The sequence below is a fragment of the Mustela nivalis genome (genome assembly GCF_964662115.1).
Source record: "Mustela nivalis genome assembly, chromosome: 16".
Classification (NCBI taxonomy): Eukaryota; Metazoa; Chordata; class Mammalia; order Carnivora; family Mustelidae; genus Mustela; species Mustela nivalis.
In genome coordinates, this window is record NC_139035.1 from 42072224 (window position 1) to 42090425 (window position 18202).

Below are 18202 nucleotides of genomic sequence, written 5' to 3' on the forward strand. Positions count from 1 at the left end.
GAAGCATGGAGGCATTTAAGTGGCCTGTGAAGTCAGGGGGAGTTTTGTTCTCCCTCCTGAATCCGTTTGGAATGTGAGGCTTCTCCACGTGGACCCGCAGCTCAGGATGGGGAGGCTGACCCAGGAGACACTGCGTCCATAGCTGTGCTAGCCTGGGTGTCTGGAAACGTGGGCTCAGCTTCCAGCCTTGCCACTGACTGGCAGTGTGTCCTTAGCAGGTTCTGTCCCTTCCCTGTGCCTCAGAGTCCTCATCTGTTAATGAAGGGGTTGGGCCAGATGATCTCCACAGGCCCCCGCTTACCCCCCCCACCCCCACCCCGGGACCCTGTGCGTGGGGACTACAGGGATGTTTACTTGTGTTGGCTATGACCGGCTTGCCCAGTAAGTCCTGATATGGTCCCTGCTGGCTGCCGCAGAGCCCCGGCACTTTCTGCTCCTTTTCTCATCTCTGTGCCCCTCACACTTCCTGTCTTCCTACCCCCCAGGACCCTCCCAGTGTCCCCTAGGCCTTGGGATGCAGCAGGAGGAAGGGAAGTCCCCTTGCTGGGAGGCGTGTCAATAGCCGCATCCCTGCAGGGGCCTCCCAGCCCAGCCCTCAGCTGCTTGACGGGAAGGCACACCCTGCGGAGCTGCTTCTCCTGGCCTCCAGCTTCACCCTCACCTGGGGTCTCTCTCTCTCTCTCTCTTCCCCCAGGGAATTGTCTCATAATCAAATCGAGGAGCTGCCCAGCCTGCACAGGTGTCAGAAGCTAGAGGAAATGTGAGTTGGGGGCATGGGAGTGAGGTAAAGGCATGCAAGCCAGACTTGGGACAAGTCTGAGGAGTGGGGGTCAATGAGCACACTCGGACATTTCTCCCTTCTCTGAGCTGGTTGAGTGCAAGGGTTAGGGCTGGGAGCTCAGCAGAGGCCTAGACAAGGCCTCCAGGGACCACCGACGATAGACCCACCCTGACAGTCTCAAGGTGGCTCATTGGGGGTCAACCACAACAATGAAAGGCAGTAGTGATTAGGGCCAGTGGAGGGCCAGGGTCCCATCAGCACTGGGAGGTGGGACACACTCACACACAGAAGAATCCCAGGATTCAAATTTGACAAGGAAAAAAAATCACCTGAAAAATTCTCTAAACTCTTTTCACTCAGCTTCTGTTTTTGTTTGCTTGTTTGTTTGTTTGTTAGGGTTTTTTTTCAAGCTTGGTGGGTCTCCTGAGCCTCTATGTCCGTCCCTTGACCCTAGGTAGGGCAATGCCTTTTGGGGCCCAGGCAGGATAGGGGTATGAGGGTCTGTCCTGTTTGTGTAGATGCCAAAGGAAAGAGGGTCTTCAGCATTACAGAGGGACATGCTCCATCTCCCATTCAGACAAGCAGTCCACTGAGCTCCGCCCCCCAGCTTGGGCCTGTCACTGGGTCATCCCAGGGCGGGGCAGTGCTCTGCTGCTGGACTAAGGTCCGGAGAACGCAGGAGCGAGGTTGGCTGGGCTGGGAGCCAGCCCCGGTGGGAACCCTGGAAACTGACTCCCTCTGGGCCACAGGGATGGTTTTGTGGCTTTGTCTCCTGACCCACTTACCCAAGGCAACCGGATCCCCTTGTGCTCCCTTTAATTCTGGTGACTTCCGCGGGCCCTTTCTTCCCATGCCAGGAGAAGTGGGGGGCTCTCCTTTCTTCCTCATAGTGCGCGGGGGGCGTGGAACAGGGCCAGGGCTTGAGCCTATTGGCTCATCTAGTCTCTCCTGCTGCCCTAGAGGCCTCCAGCACAACCGCATCTGGGAGATCGGAGCAGACACCTTCAGCCAGCTGAGCTCCCTGCGAGCCCTGTAAGTATCCTGCAGCATCCCAGGCTGGACCCTATGGGGGCCCACTGTGCCCTTCTCTCAGGCACACTCCATACCCACAGCGTACGTGGCAGTGGCAGACACAAGACTGCCCTGCTCGGTATCCCTGCCCCCAGTGCGCGCACGCACACACACACACACACACACACACATACCAGGAGAGGTGCCTCCCCTTCCAGATGGCTTCTGAAGACACTTCTCCAGCTGGTGCCCAGGGGCTGATGAGATTCTGAGGCCAATCTGCCGAATCCCCTTTTCTGTGGCCCCAGCCAGTCAGCAGGTACCTTCCCCGACAGGCTGAGGGTTCTGCTCCTGGGAGCAGCTCAGATGGGAGTGTGAGAAGGAGAACTCAGGATGGGAACGGCGAGCCCTGCACATGTCCCGGGTCTCACCTGTAATCCCCTCTCTGCGCACAGGGACCTGAGCTGGAACTCCATCCGGTCCATCCACCCTGAGGCCTTCGTGACCCTACGCTCCCTAGTCAAGCTGTAAGTGCATTCTGCACCCTCCTCCCACTAGATGGAGACCAGTGGGGACCCTAGGCCAGCGGGGGTGGGGGGGGCGGGGAGGGGAGGATCCACCCCAGAGTGGGGACATGCACAAATGTCTGACCGCACATCCCAGCCTCATCAGTCATTCTGACAGTCTGTTTGACAGGCCGTGGGTCCTGATAAACTCCTGCAAGCTCTGGAACCTCATCTGCTAACGTTTGGCAACATCTTAGTGGCCTCAGTGCCCTGTGTTCCCACCCACTCTGGTCTCAGGCCCTCCCCCAGCCTCTACATGTGCCAACAGAGAGGAGGTTAGAGCCCAAAACTCCTTCACAACCTGGGACAGTGGCAGCAGGTGTGGGAGCCAGGGTCTCAGCTCAACAGTCCCCCACATGAGCAGTAACACTAGAGGGCTGCCATTCTGCAGGGAGGCAGAGGCTCACAGCTTCCCTAAATTACACAGGCTGCAAACAGGGAGCATATAGTGCTGGCTGCATGGTCATTCGGTCAGAGCTGGAAGCGACTTCTGGTGGAACTGTCACACACTGTGGTGCAGGCTGTGTACTGCACAAGGGCTCCCACCCAAGCGGTAACTGACTGGCTGCTTCCATGTCCCAAAGATGTGTCCATCTTGATAGGACCCTTTTCTGATTAACACCCAGACTCCACGGGCTAGCCTCCAGTCCTGGCCTTGGAGATCATCTAGCCCAATCCCTCACTTCACAGGAGAGGCCTCCAGGCCCAGGGGAGAAGCCTGCTCAAAGCAAGGCCAGAATGCAAGCCTTCCAGGAGGTTCACAGTGCCCCTCCTGTCTGCCACTCTCTAGGCTCTGGGCCGGAGACTTGCAAAACTCACACCTCGGTCTTCCCTCTCCTGTTTGCTCTGCTCCTGCCAGATAGGTAGGGTGGATATTTTTATCCCCTTGAAAGATGAGGACATTGAAACTCAGGCAAATTTGTGACTCCCCTTGGTTATACAGGGAGTCGGTGACAGCGCCAGGTTTCCTACCTTCCAGTCCAGGCTGTTTCCACGACGCACAGTCTGTGGTGCTGGTGTTTGGTTTGGAGTGCTGGTTCCCAGTAATGTGTCTCCAGTCGAAGACCATGCATGTCCTCATCTCTGGCTACAAAGCCAGCCCCCAAAACAGAACAGATGACCAAACCCCTGCTTGTAGTCAGAGGCCAGCTCTGTCCAATCCCTGACTCTGGCCTCTCATGTCGTCAGAAAAGTGGGGGAATAGAGGGAGGCAAGTACAGGCAGATGCCCTAGGGGGGGTGGACAGGGACCCTCCGATGGGACTGGGAACTGGGCATAGGAGCTGTGGTTAAGGAACTCTGTGACCTAGGAGTTGGGATGGCTTGACATTACCTTAGAGCAATCCCTAGTATGTAGTTGGCCCCCAGTATTTGATGAATGAATGAATGAGTGAGTGAGTGAGTGAGTTAGGGATGGTGCCTCTAGCAATCCCTGACCATCCTCCTGCCCCAGCATTTCGTGTCTTCGTCTCTCTTCGCTGATCTTCTGTCCTCTGCTCCTCTCCTCTTGCTTCCATCCCAGGCACCCCAGTCACACCCTCAGCTCAGCCCTGCCCCCTCAGCATTCCCACTGACTGCCAATAACCCTGACCATGCACTGTCCTAGGGACCTGACAGACAACCAGCTGGCCACACTGCCCCTGTCTGGACTTGGGGGCCTGATGCATCTGAAGCTTAAAGGGAACCTGGCTCTGTCCCAGGCCTTCTCCAAGGACAGTTTCCCGAAACTGAGGTGAGGGCCTGGCTTTTCCCCATCCCCAGATAGTTTGCTCCCCTCCTGGGGAAGCCAAGGAGGGACAGAGAGAGGAAAACCATGGGGCTTTACCTCGAGAAAAACCTGATGGCCCAGAGGCGTAGGGTTTGGTCACTCCTCAGTGGGAAGGGCTCGTGCCTCCCCTTCCTCGTCTCATTCACAGCATTTCTTTCTGTCCCAAGCAGCAGCCCCTAGGCTGCTGAGACCTCCTGTGAGGACAGGAGGAAGATGAGGTGCAGGCCCCCGGACCTCCTTGCTCCTTGTCTCCTTCAGGGCATGCAGACTGCCTGTCCTCACTTGAGCAGCATCTGGGCCCCTGCGGTAAGGGCTGAGCCCAGGGCACTGAGGAGTGGAAAACAAGCCGCCTGGCCGGTCCCTGGTGCTAATGACATCCAGGCCTTCTGCCTGCAGCGGCAGCACAGCCTGTGTGGCCCAGGCCGCCTCAACTGCCAGCTAACGAGCTGCCTGGGGGCATCAGCCCTTGCCTTCAGAGGGCACCAGATTTAGCTCTGCTCTGCCCAGGGGTGGGGCTGGGGGACAGGGCAAGGGTGAAGCAAGAGTCACTATGAGAATCCCTGTCTCCTGAGATCTAAAAAAAAGAGTTGCTGGCTGGGCGAGGAGCAGAGCACTGGAGTGTTGTGTGATCTTGGATGAGGTGGTCCCAGCCCTGAGCCTACTGAGGGGACCCCATAAAGGACAGAAAATTTATCTTCCCATCTCATTCTCAAGATGAGTGAGGAAAAGATTGGCAGATGCTCAGAGGCTGTAGGATTTGTACAAAGAAAGCCCAGAGGGCCGCCTGCACTGTCATCGGGGTGCTTTGGGGTTGAAGGGTCGGTGCTGAGTGCTGGGTCCCTGGGTGGGCCGCCTAACCATCCCTCAGGCAGCTCATTTTACCCCTGTGCCCCCTTGGCCCCCAGGATCCTGGAGGTGCCCTATGCCTACCAGTGCTGTGCCTACGGCGTCTGTGCCAGCTTCTTCAAGGCCTCTGGACAGTGGGAGGCTGAGGACTTTCACCTTGAGGAGGAGGAGGCTCCAAAGAGACCCTCAGGCCTTCTTGCCGGACAAGCTGAGAACCACTGTGAGTGATGGGGCTCCTGGGCAAGGCGGGTAGGTAGCCGTGGAGAAGAAGTTAGGGAGGAGGCCCGGGGGACCCTGAGAGAGGTCTGGCAGGGGCTGCGGAGGCAAACCCCAAGGGGGACCTGGGAGGTGACCTCTGTTTGTACCTTGTCTCTCTAAGAACGTAGCCCAAAGGTGCTTGGGGAGAAGATGATGACAAGGACAGTAGTAATGTTTCCATATTTGCCATGCCCTTCTTGGTCCCCAAGGTGCTCCCTGAGCTGCATCTTGTGGAGCACTCTTGCCCTCGTGGTTTGCACCTTCCTTCTCCATGGCTGCCTCCTGGCTACATGGGCCCTGTGATTACATTCTCAGAGAGGACACCCACTTTCTCAATCAACCTGAGCCAAGCAGGATTGAATTAAGTCAATTAAATTAAACCTCCGTTTAAAAAAAGAAAAAAAAAAGTCCCCTCACTAGATGTCCTAGAGCCGAGTGGAACAGCATGGGGATTATCACTCTCCAAGTCCTCCTGCCCCTCAGAGGCCACTGGCTGCAAGAGGACCTTATTGAGAAGGGCCACATGGGTCTCTTTCTAGAACAGTTGTAAAAGAAGGAAGGGTGGAAGTAGGCAGCTGAGGGGGCTCCGAGAGACCATCTGCCAACCGGTGTCTTAGATAGAGAGCAGCAGGGAGGGCTTCTGTCCCCCTCACCGTCACCCCACGTGACAGAACACAGGTAGAATCAGGAGGAAGCAAGAAAGGGCCCCTGATATTTGAATTTTGTTTTCAGTCTCTAATCCCCTCTCCACAGTATGTCCATGGAGAAGCGAAACAGAAAAGTCAGAATGAAAACATGTAAGAAAAGCATCTTACGGTGGTGTAGACAGACCTGGGTTCTAAATCCAGTGACACCGTTTACCAGTTGTGTTGCCCAGGACAAGCTCTTCAACATTACTGAGCCTTGTTTTTTGGGGTTTTTGATCTGTACAGTGAGAACGATACTACATATCTCACAGGCCATAGTGAGCAAAGCATGACTCCTGGTACTACCTGCCACTCTTACTACTGGGAACAGGGGCGGGCCCTCCCTGTGTGTGTGAGGAGGGACGGCGTGTTGTGTAGTTTGGAACACAGCTTATGGAGGCCAGTATTCCACAAGCAGTTAAGGGGTCTCTGGGGTCTCTCTCCCAGACCCCTCCCCAGGGAGGGCATCAGGACCCCTTGAAGAACCCAACGGCCAGGCTGGCTCTGGGCCGGCAGACAGCTGTCCCCAGGGAACATTCCCGGATGTCTGTCTGCTGTACACTCCCTCAGGGGGCTGGAAGGAGGAATGGAAACTTTCCTTCCTCAAGGTGAAACTTTCCACCAGGCTTAGGTCTTGGAGAGCCACAGGGCGTCAGAATCGTGGGCTGCCTGCCGCTGGTAACGGGAGCTGGGGCAGGGCCCCCCACTTCCTGTGGGAGCTAATAAGCCTTGAGGAAGAAAGCCAGGAGCTTCGGCTGCAGCCAGATTTGATTTCCTCCTCGTTTCAAGAGTGGTTACTTAACACCTTGGCTGTGACTTTCCCAGCCTCAGACGGAGTCCGCGGGCCTCAGCCCGTGTGTTTCATTCATGCATTCTGATTTCAAAGAATTGCTGAGCTCCATTCTGGAGAGCCGGGGTGGCAGGGAATGAAAGGTAGAGAGGAGAGGAAATGCCAGCTCTCTGTGGGCACACCTCGGCCTCCTGCCCGCCCTGATGGTGTCTGGGCCAAGGGCAGCTCTGCAGAGCCTTTCTGCCTCCTGGGAAAATGTCCAACTGAAGGTGTTTACCCTTTAAGTGGGGAGGAAGGAAACAAACCACATGAGTCAAAGATGGGGACAAGCATGACACAGAGGCACCCCTTGTTAGTGTGTGGTGGAGGACGAGCCCACGGGGCGCTATCGTTGAGGCCTGGTGCCTTACAGGCGTCCTTCAGAAGAGAAGCAGGACTCTCCTACCACTTGGGGCCTCAGACACCTTGCCTAGTCTCACTAGAGAAACCGAAGTCTTATTTTTAAAAAGTCTTTCGGTGATGAATTATTGCTGCAAACAAGCGTTTTGTCTTTATAAATGGTAAGATGTTTAAGGTGATCATTTCAAAATTCTTGTAGAATTTCTGGATTCCCAAGCTATCCCTAACACCCCTGGAGCTCATAGGCTCTGGTTTAAGAAACCCTGCCATAGTGACTAAGAGGAGAAAAAAACTCCTACTTGATTCAAACAGGTTACAGAGTTTCTTTAACAATGGATTTATCTTTGTAATCCCATTTTCCTAGGCTAAGGGACCGCAGGGTCTAGACTTAGAATGGGAAGGATTGGTAAAGATGATCTAGACCTGCCTCTCACCCAGCTTAGAACTGCCCTTTCTCTTATCTGGGACTTTCTGTTCCAGCACCTCTGGGGACAAATGATGCCCAGCTTGTGCATCTATAAAGCTGCCCCCGCATTCCTTCCAGGCCGCCCCCCCGCTCCCCACCAATCAGGAAAGCATAACAGTTAAATACCTGGGCTCTGTAGTGAGACAGACCAGGTCAGACTTCCGCCCTGCTGCACACCAACTGGGAGACCTGGGGCAAGTGCCTTCGCTTCTGTGAGCCTCAGTGTTCTCATCTGTCAAATGAGGTCAAAGGACACCCGCCTCATGCGACCACCGGAAAGGTTAATGAGACCGTGAAGACCACGGCTCGCTGAGTGGAGCTGGCATAGGAGCTCAGAGACTCTTAGCCTCACTGGCACACAAATCTGTTAGTTGACACGGTTCATACCACCGCGACTGCCGGATCCTCTTCTGTCTCCATGAGTTCCCTAAGACCAGGACCGTGTCTTCCTCATCCCCAAGTTGCTCTGCCCTTGCCCGAAGCCCAAGCAGATGGCAGGCATGGCGTGCAGCCCCTGGGACCTCAGGCCCACCTCTCTGTCAGCTCTAACTGTGGGAGCTTATTTGTGTTAGTAACTAGGAAAGCTCATTTGAATTGTTAAATCGTCTCCTTCTATGACCCTTCCTGATTCTGCCCTCTGCACCAACACCGCATGTAGGAGCACAGTTCCTTTATGCCTGATGGGACTTCAGCTCCTGGAGGATGGCCACGGTCTTCCCACTTAGTCTTGCCTTGACTAAGTTAATCCCCTAGGGGCTTCGACCATTTCTCAAGTGTGTGGCTTCTACTCGCTCACTCTCCCTGGTTCACCTCCTCTGAATACAGTCCAGCTCACTACTCTGTCTTAAGAAGATGTCCTTCCTGGGGCACTTGGGTGTCTGACTCTTGATTTCGGCTCAGGTAGTGATCTCAGGGTCATGGGTTCAAGCCCCACTTCGGGCTCTGTGCTGGGCATGGATCCTGCTTAAGATTTTCTTTCTCAGGGGGCCTGGGTGGCTCAGTTGGTTAAGCATCTGCCTTCAGCTCAGGTCATGATCCCAAGGTCCTGGGATAGAGCCCTGCATGGGGCTGCCTACTCAGCGGAGAGCCTGCTTCTCCCTCTTCTTCTGTCTGCTGTTCTGCCTACTTCTGCTCTCTCTCTGTCTCTCTGTCAAATAAATTAGTAAAATCTTAAAAAAAAAAAAAAAATTCTGTCTCTCCCTCTGCCTCTCAACCCAGGACTTGGGTGTTCTCTCTATCTCTCTCTTTCTCCGAAGATATAAAAAAATAAAAGTAAAAAGATTTTCTTTCTTGCGCGTGGTGTTCACAACTGGACAGGGAATTACAGTGGGGACCAGCCAGTGTGGAGAACTGTTTGATTACCAGCTCCCATTTTTAAGGCAGCCTCCCCCCTAACTCCAACATGGTAACTCTAACGCGCACTAACCTAGCACAGTAACGAGGCTGCCCGGAGGGGACGTGCGTGCTCAGTTACAGGACAAGACAAGCAAGTCTCAGATGAAAATTGGCCGTGAAGAACAGACAATGCAAATAATCCACATGTGGATAATAGGAACAGACTCTTTTCACCCAAGAGTAGAACAGATGTGCAGGGCTGCTGGGATGACCTGTGCCGAGCAGAATGAGCTGGGGATGGCAGCTTAAAGAGGTGGGCATTTGGAGAAAGATGGGGCTTGATTGTCACCAAGACCTGGCCCCCAAGCCACCTTCTGGTCTCACCTCTCAGATGACCTGGATCTGGACGAGCTCCAGCTGGAGATGGAGGACACAAAGCCACACCCCAGTGTCCAGTGCAGCCCCATTCCAGGTGAGATGGGTGCCTTGGCACGGGGTTGGGGGCAGGACTGGGGAAGGAGTACCCAAGTATTTAGATGAGATGCTCATTCAGCCTGGCATGTTTATAACCATACTTCAGGCGCCTTCTCTGCCTGAAAGCCAACATTCTGAGGGGAAGACAGCCTCTTCTGGTGGTTCTTGGGGACAGTAGGGGAGGGGCGACAGCGGGGGGGAGGGAAGTCAAAGCAAAGATCAGCCAATGAGAAGTTAAACATCCTAGAGAAAGTCTCTCATTGAAGAGAGAAGCAGTGAAGAATGTCTTGACCCCATTGTTCTGGGTGGTGTGTGGCGCTGCTTCTGAGCGTCCCCTCAGTCTAAGAGTCACAGAATCCCAGAGTCAGATGGGCCTCCGAAAGGTTGCCTTCTCCACCCCTCTCTGCTCTCTTTCTCAAAACTCTCCAGTGTGGAAAAACTCCACAGTACCCCTGGATAACTCATTATAGGACTGTGCAGTCCTTACAGCTGAGAAAATGTCCTATAGAGTCTCACCTGAATCTTGCTGAAAAGAAAGAAAGAGAACTCTATTTCCCTTTGATGCAGTGAGGGAAGAAGCCCCTTCCCCTGGGTATAAAATCCTAGCAGGCCACCCCCCAGAAGGCAGTAGCACATTACTTAATCCAGGACAGGAACTGTTGGGAAAGAACAGAAAGCAATGAACAGTATGCTTCTCTATTTCTCCTCCCCTCCATTTTCCCGTTTTATATCTGTCTTTGGTTCGTGTCCCTTGGCCGCTCTTGCTGTCTCTGAGCTAAAACAGTGCTCAAGGACTGCCAGCACCTGCTCGCAGCACTCAGTGGCTATAGCACGCCCTCTAGTGTCATCCCAGAGCAAGAACACCAATGCAGTCTGGAGGAAACAGGTGGTGTTTCCGTCCTGACTTGGAAACCCACAGGCTTCACACTGCCACAGAAATTTCGCCTCTGAAAACCAATAATCAGCAGTGATGAGGTAAAAGAGGAGGCTCCAAAAGGCAAAGTCTAGCTTGAACTTGCTTTAAAGATAGATCGTACAAATGGTCAGATAAATTATGGTACATCCATATGAGCAAGTATTTACTACGCAGACATGGAAAACACGTTTTGGAGGAAGATAAAGATTTGGGAAAGTGTGCATAATAAAATTTTAACTTAAGAAAGGGAATTAAAGCCTATATGTGGAAAATCCCAATTTAGTTTAAAAACATATATGTTTGTATGTATCTTTTAAAAAATGGGAGGAGACATACCAAAACGATGAGTTCTTTTGGAGAGGTGGAATGATAAGCAGTTTTAATTTTTCCATGTTTTATTTTCCAAACTTTCTGCAATGACCATCTATTATATGGTAGTCGGAAAAAAATATGTTTAAAAAATAGTTCCCACAAAAGCCTCTCAAATTCCCAAGCTTAGACTAGAAATACATTGCAGAAGAGGAGTCTGAAGCCAAAAGAAATGAAGACATAATGTGTCCAAAGTTACAGGGTGATTTAAGGACAGAACCTGAGGGGAGAGACAGAAAACACCACCATCACAACCATTTGCGCAAAACCAGGTTGGAAAAACCCAGAGTCATCTGTGTTTTCATTTACTTATTATGCTTTTTTTTCCGAATACCGATTGACTCTGTGAGTACCGACCGTGGTCTCTCTCCCCACCACAGAGCAAGGGAAAGCCAGCCAGGTACAACACGTCATCCACGGTGGGATCCCTGGGCACTGACTGGGAGAAGCAGAGCCTGGGGATGTGGACTGGTCACTCTCCAGGAAGCCCCCCACACCTCTGTGTCTCCAGCTCTGCCGTATCCCAGTTCAGATGCCCCCGTTTTATGGCACACTCCTGTATGCCGTCTCATCCCTTCCTTGCTCCGAAATGCTTTGGAAAGTCTGCTTTGCTGAACGTTTCCTCAATGCCTGGGTTTGCACTATGTACTTTGTGTACAAATTTGCTTATTACGTGTTTCTATTTCTGCATGTATTGGTTGAGTGTTCCTTGCATTTGCAGCTCCTTGGAAGAAGAGCTGCATATATGTTCCCACTGCCCCATACCCCCCACCCCACCTGGCAGTCCTCAGAGACCAAGTCAGCCCCTGTCAGCCCGGGAGTTGTTGGGGACAGAGGCTGGGTCAGCCTCCCCAGCCTCATCCCAAGCACCTAGGCCCAGCGGCCTCGGACCCAGGGGTAACGTCTCATCCCCTCTCCTGCAGGCCCCTTCAAGCCCTGTGAGCACCTCTTCGAGAGCTGGGGCATCCGGCTGGCTGTGTGGGCCATCGTGCTGCTCTCCGTGCTCTGTAACGGGCTGGTGCTGCTGAGTGTCTTCGCAGGTGGGCCTGGCCCCCTGCCTCCGGTCAAGTTCGTCATCGGTGCCATCGCGGGTGCTAATGCCCTAACCGGCATATCCTGTGGCCTCCTAGCGTCTGTCGATGCCCTGACCTTTGGCCAGTTTGCCCAGTATGGAGCCCGCTGGGAGATGGGGCTGGGCTGCCAGGCCACAGGCTTCCTGGCCGTCCTGGGGTCCGAGGCTTCCGTGCTGCTGCTCACCTTGGCCGCAGTGCAGTGTAGCGTCTCCGTCTCCTGTGTCCGAGCCTACGGGAAGGCCCCCTCCCTGAGCAGCGTCCGAGCAGGGGCCCTGGGCTGCCTGCTGCTGGCCGGGCTAGCCGCGGCCCTGCCCCTCGCCTCCGTGGGAGAGTACGGGGCGTCCCCGCTCTGCCTGCCCTACGCTGCGCCCGAGGGCCGGCCGGCCGCGCTGGGCTTTGCCGTGGCCCTGGTGATGATGAACTCCTTGTGTTTCCTGGCCGTGGCCGCTGCCTACATCAGACTCTACTGCCACCTGCCGCGGGGCGGCTTCGAGGCCGTGTGGGACTGCGCCATGGTGCGGCACGTGGCGTGGCTCATCTTTGCCGACGGGCTCCTCTACTGCCCTGTGGCCTTCCTTAGCTTCGCCTCCATGCTGGGGCTCTTCCCTGTCACCCCAGAGGCCGTCAAGTCTGTCCTACTGGTGGTGCTACCCCTGCCTGCCTGCCTCAACCCGCTGCTCTACCTGCTCTTCAACCCCCACTTCCGGGATGACCTGCGGCGCCTCTGGCCCTGCCCAGGGACCCCAGGTTCCCTAGCCCATGCTGCTGCCAGCGAGCTGGAGAAGAGCTCCTGCGATTCTACCCAGGCCCTGGTGGCCTTCTCTGATGTGGATCTCATTCTGGAAGCTTCTGAGGCTGGGCGACCTCCCGGGCTGGAGACCTATGGCTTCCCCTCAGTGACCCTCATCTCCTGTCAGCAGCCGGGGGGCCCCAGACTGGAGGGCAGCCATTTTGTAGAGCCAGAGGGAACCCACTTTGGGAACCCACCACCCTCCATGGATGGAGAACTGCTGCTCAGGGCAGAGGGAGCCATGTCAGCTGGTGGGGGCCTGTCCGTGGGCAGGGCCTTCCAGCCCTCTGGCTCTGCCTTTGCCTCACACTTATAAATGTCCCTTCTCACTCTTTTCTTCCCATGTCTTCCCTCCCCTCTCCTCCCATTCCACGAATGATGGCTGCTTGTAAAATAAATTCAACCAAAACTCCACAGTGTGATCCACAGCAGGATGGCCCAGTCCCGGGGCCCTGGGCTCCACTGGTCTCTTCCATGGCCATCTCCAACATGTGCTTCTTGGTCTGGGGTCCTCCCCTTGGTCTTCCTCTGGGCCTCTTCCCTCTCACATCTGAAGCTGTGGACCAGAGATCTGGACATCTGTCTGGCTGAGGAGAATGAGGGATGAGGGAAGCACAAAAGAGTGACTGGGATGGGGAGCCGAGCAGGTCAAGGATCAGGGTACAATGGGCAGGGGGGCCTCACCAGGAAATAATAATAAGGGGACCGCCAAAGGCATCCAGGCATCTGCCCTTTGACTTGCGGATTGGACACGAAATGTATCCTGTGTCCTGTTAATCTCAAGATAGGACATGCAAAAAGACTGTTCAAATCAGTTTTAGAAGATACGACACATTCTGTCCCTTTCTCAGAGAGTCACAGTGCATATTAGGCCAGTAACGGCTGCCAGAATTCCCACAGCGGTAAAGTCTGTTGAACTTTGTTTAACCCACTTCCCTAAAATATTTGACAACAGGTTTTTGTTTGGTTGGTTTTCATGGATTGTCCGTTAACGTCTCACAGAATGTAACACTGCTCTCTCCTGGGGCCCCTCATGTCTACACCACTTAGTGTTTCCCAGTGACCTCACAAGTGCCACCGATCCTAGAAAACCCCTAGGGCAAAGATGATTCCATCAAGCGGAAAAGACTTTCCACACTACTTTCCCATCCTTCTTGCTCTGCTCTGGGAAGGATGGGGAAGAGGCTGCCTTTAGCCCCGCTCACTGGGGCAGGGATTAAGAGATCCCGCACGGGGTCCCGCCTCTTCCCAAAGCCCAACCACCAGTGCAACTTCTGCCCTTAGTAAGAGAGCGTGTCCCCGGATCCTGGCAGGGTACACACAGGGAAGTCAATGACTGCTTGGCTTCCTTCTGGCTCTGACTTGCCTTCCTGTGGTTCTCCACCATAAGCCTCTTGCCAACTCCTGCCACAAGCCTAGTTTCTTTGCATCCCAGGTCCTGCCTTCTCTGTGGGACGGGGAGCCCCTGGCCAGCAAACTAGAGGGATCTTTGCATTGTATGTGTTATTTTGTAGGAAGCATTATAGAAATCTGGGGTCCCTGGATGCTCCAAAGAAGCATGACGCTTCTGCCTCTCCCATCATAACCTTCCTACCTTATGGTTTACCAGGTGCCTCTGAGCATTCTAGCGCTCCCCACCCCAAACACACACGCATTCAATCTCAGGATGAGGAGGTGAGAGCTAGAACATTCTTGGAGACACAAAAAGGGAACCCAAGGCTCAGAAAAGGGGTTCTACTATTAAGACAACTCTGAGAAGGTCCTTCCTAGCCTGCAGTTTATCTTGTCATCTGTCTCCCCACTGCCCCTGGTGCCCAGTGGAAATGCTAATGCATGTCCCCAAGGCTGACTAGGCTGGGGATGGAGGGATGAGGCAGAGACCGTGAGTGGAACTTGGCGTATTTCTAAACCTCATTTGACCAGCAAGTTGCCTGGACTCTTACAGGCTCTGGAGCTAAATGTGCTGACCTTGTGATCACCCACCCACCCTGTGGCTCCTAGCATAGGGTTAACCTCAGAGTAGGCACTCACTGGATGATGGGGAATTCGTTCAGCAATTGGTTGAGAACCCCTGGCTCCTGTTTTCTAGGGCTGATGAAGAGCCTTTCATGGGAGGAATTTGCTCTACGTTGGGTACTGGGAGTTGGTGACTGTTATGTGGAACGTTTCTCAGAGGTGCCCCAGGGATGTCAAAGTAGGTGAGATTTGGGGGAGCGTGGACTTCTAGGAAGTCCTTCAGGCCCTTCCTCACAGCCACCCCCACCCCATGTGATCACTTTCCCCCTTGGGGCCAGGGAGCTAGTGTTGAGTGGAATGTGGAGTGAAGTGGCCGCGTGTTGGAGGTTTAGGAGTCATGGGAACAGTCCCCTACAGGTGGCCTCTTCTGTGAAAAGGGCGCCAGTGTTTTTTGGCTGCAGGCTCTTGGGTAGCACCACTGTCCTCTTATCATTTACTCCCAAAGATCTGGGCATGTGCCAAGTCTGGCCCTTCTGGACAGAGGAGAGGTGTGGCGGAAGGGAGTGGAGGCATTTACCATTTACCATGAACTATTTTCATTATTCAAAAAGCCTAGTCGATGCTGTACATTTACCCAAAATAAGGTGGCGAAGTAGTTTCTTTGTTTCTGACAGACTTTCTAGCAAGTCAGTATGTTACTCTTTTGGTTATCTCCATTATAATCACTAGAAGACTATAAAGTTTTTATATGTCTTTGATGAAACCCAAAATCAAAAACCAAATAACTCAAGTGCATGTGAAATTTTCCAAAATGGTGTCCATGGGGACGAATCCATGCAAAGGGCCGTGATGGTAGAAATGCTGCGAGCTGCGGACTTGGGATGTCCTCCCCAGGCCTCCGTGCGTTTTGCCTTGGCAAACAGTGCCAACCACAGTCTCTTCTCAGACCAACTATATTCGACCAAGGTTTTTAAAGCACCTCTGCACATATCAAGAGGAAAACTCCTTAATTCAGTGCTGAGATTTGACGACTGTGGATTAACAGAGCCTCTGGTTACGCCTTCTCTTTGCCTTCCTCTCCCTACCTCTTGCTCCTCAACCTCCTTCCGAATTTTCCTTTTCCAAGAAGAATAAAAGGTTTGAGGATTGAGGGAGGGGAAAGAGGAAGAGTTTCCAACAATTAGTAGGGCCTGAATGAGTGAGGATGACGGGAAGTAGCTAGAATCCTTGATCCTGTCTGGCACCATCTCCTCTAACTACCTCTGCTCTGGTGTAGCAAGTCCTTCCACCCACCCTGTGTCCCTCACATCACTTCTGGGTTCCCCACCCCGTGCCCTCTCCAGCTGTGTGAAGTGTAAGAATTGTCAAGATGTAAATATTTGGATTCTTCTGTACAATAAAGCACCAGTGAGGTATCATGTGTGTCCCTTGACGCTTTTCTGCTGCTGCCGATAGCTCTGTGGGGGCTCCGCCAGAGGTGGGGCTGCCTTGAGAGAGGAGTGACCAGAGAGTCCAGGCTCTTCCTCACCCCGTCCCCTGAGTACTAGGGCATCGGGGGCACAGCCAAGGAGGCTCAGATTGGAAGTTTAGAGGGATCAGAATCCATTTGGCTCACCCGTGTTTACCTGGCCTTTGGGGGCTGGACCTGGGTTAGGTAGAAAACAATCCAGAGAAAGCAGGCAACATGGTAGACTTGCTGTTACCCAGCCCCGAGCATCGTCTCAGACCCAAAGCCTATTCCTGGGGTTTCCTGATTCTGTGAATCCCAAAGAACCCATCAGCTTCCTTCCCTCTACTTGGGCAACCTTCTTCACCCAGTCTCTGCCTTGAAAATCTTCTCCCTGAAGCCTTGACCCGGAATGGGATGATGTCCCTGAGACAAGCAGGTAGGCCCCTTCTAGAGGTAAGGGAAAGAGAGTGGGTTGAGTAAAATGCCAGTCATGACTGGGAAAGAGAAGTGAGCCCGTCAGGGCCTTACTGGCCTAGTGCCCGACTTCCTTCTGAGAGGCCAGACAGTGCCTTCAGGAGCACCCTTCTTCCACCCTTACTGAAGTTAGAATTCCAAACCCCATCCATCCTTGTGGCCCAACTGCCGGGAAGGCCATTCTGTTGCTCCTGCTGGACTGGACAGAGACGGAGACACAGGGGCTAACTCAAGTAAGTACATGTTCCCTGACAGGGTCTGTGGGGAGCAGGAAGGCAGGCAGAATCTCGGGAAATCGCAGACCAGCATGGCTGCAATGGGCCATTCTGGATGAGAGGCCATTCTGAGATCCAGCCAATGGGAGTCTGGGGTCTGGAGCCCACCAGCAGCAAGCAAAGCTGCCCTCTCTAGGCCTGCTTGGATATCTGTCTGCCTCTCACCACAGTCCACTGCTCCTCCTCACCCCCTTTTTACCTGGAGTAAGTAGTACCAGTGCATGGTTCAAATAAAACCCATCTGTTTAACAGTCCCCATTTGCCCATTTGCAATTCCCCCGCTGGTCACCCCTGTTGTAAGTTTCTTCTATATCCTTCCAGACTCTCTTCATGCATATACAAACAAAATGCATATATATTCTTACTTCTCCTTTCTGCCCAAGGTAGCAATACCACAATTTCGCTTCTGCGGAATTTTTCATCTATTAAGAAAGCTCAAAGATCTTGCCTTACCAAAATGCTTTCTCTTTTTTTTTTTTTTTTTTTTTTTACAGTATCTTACTTTATATAGATGTACCCTGAATTTTATTCCCTTCTTATGGAAATGTGACTGCTTAATCTTTTGCTTCTACAAACAAGGCATCAGGTAACACCGGACCAACATCATTTAGCACACGTGGAGGCATATCTGTAAGACACAGTCCCAGACGTGGAATTGCTGGATCAAAAGAGGGTTCTAGATCTTGTTCCTGAAGCCGTGGAGCCACACACATGTGTGGGCGGTAGTGCGCTCTGGGAGGGCACACTGTGGCCCCGGGCGTGTGTGGGACTCCGGGAGGCAGGTGTCTTCACTGCTCCGGCTGCGGGAAGGTAGGGGGGGTTGCCATGTGAACCCCGCCGCTGCTCCCTCTGCCTACGAGGCGCCTCTCAGGCCTGTGGCACTCCCGGCCGTCCAGCCAGCCTCCTCGGTGTGGGGCATTCTGGGCTGTGGGTCTGGCAGGAGGGAAGGGCAGGCTCCATGGGGCCAGTGCCTCAGAGGGGCCGAGATGAGCCCCAGGTGAGGCTTGCATCCGGCCCGGCATCATGCCCCTGATGGGAGTGAGTCACCAAACCAAAGTGTTTTGTTTATTTTATTTTATTTATTTATTTATTTTAAACAACAAGAGTTTTAGTTAATAGCATCTTTCCTTTAACTCATTTTTTCTTTTGACTCATAGTCTACATTTGTTCATAACTTTTGCTTATGTGGGCCTCACGATGACCTGTTCTTCCTTAAGCGCTCCTCTCGGCATCCTTTCTTTCGGCTTCCATTCCTGGCTAATTGCCCTGCTTTCTTTTGGTATTTTCCTGGAGACTGAGGGAGAATCTGACTAGCCCAGCTTCCTTTCCTACACTAGGTCAAATCACAGGTCAGTGTCAACCAATGCAATGACCACTCCATCCAGGTACCTGTCCCAGGCCACTAAATTGTAGCGCATGAATGGGTATGTTTATGTGGGATCCTGTGAAACAAAATGTGTGGGCTCAGAGCCGCCCCTGGAGCAAGGCTGTGGGCTCCTTCTCCCAGAATGGACAACTTG

At 53.4% G+C, this 18202-nt stretch overlaps 1 protein-coding gene across 3 annotated transcripts in view; it reads left to right on the forward strand.

Moving 5' to 3' along the window:
* LGR6 (leucine rich repeat containing G protein-coupled receptor 6) overlaps positions 1–15898 on the forward strand; it is a 120220-nt gene extending 104322 nt beyond the window's left edge. For all 3 annotated transcript variants that reach the window (XM_082702012.1, XM_082702014.1, XM_082702013.1), the window contains 7 exons: positions 695–760; positions 1742–1813; positions 2248–2319; positions 3964–4089; positions 5031–5191; positions 9297–9377; positions 11588–15898. In XM_082702012.1, the coding sequence (XP_082558138.1) occupies positions 695–760; positions 1742–1813; positions 2248–2319; positions 3964–4089; positions 5031–5191; positions 9297–9377; positions 11588–12843 (1834 nt within the window). In that variant the 3' untranslated portion in view covers positions 12844–15898. The remainder of the gene's footprint in view (positions 1–694; positions 761–1741; positions 1814–2247; positions 2320–3963; positions 4090–5030; positions 5192–9296; positions 9378–11587) is intronic.
* The last annotated feature ends 2304 nt before the right edge of the window (positions 15899–18202 follow it).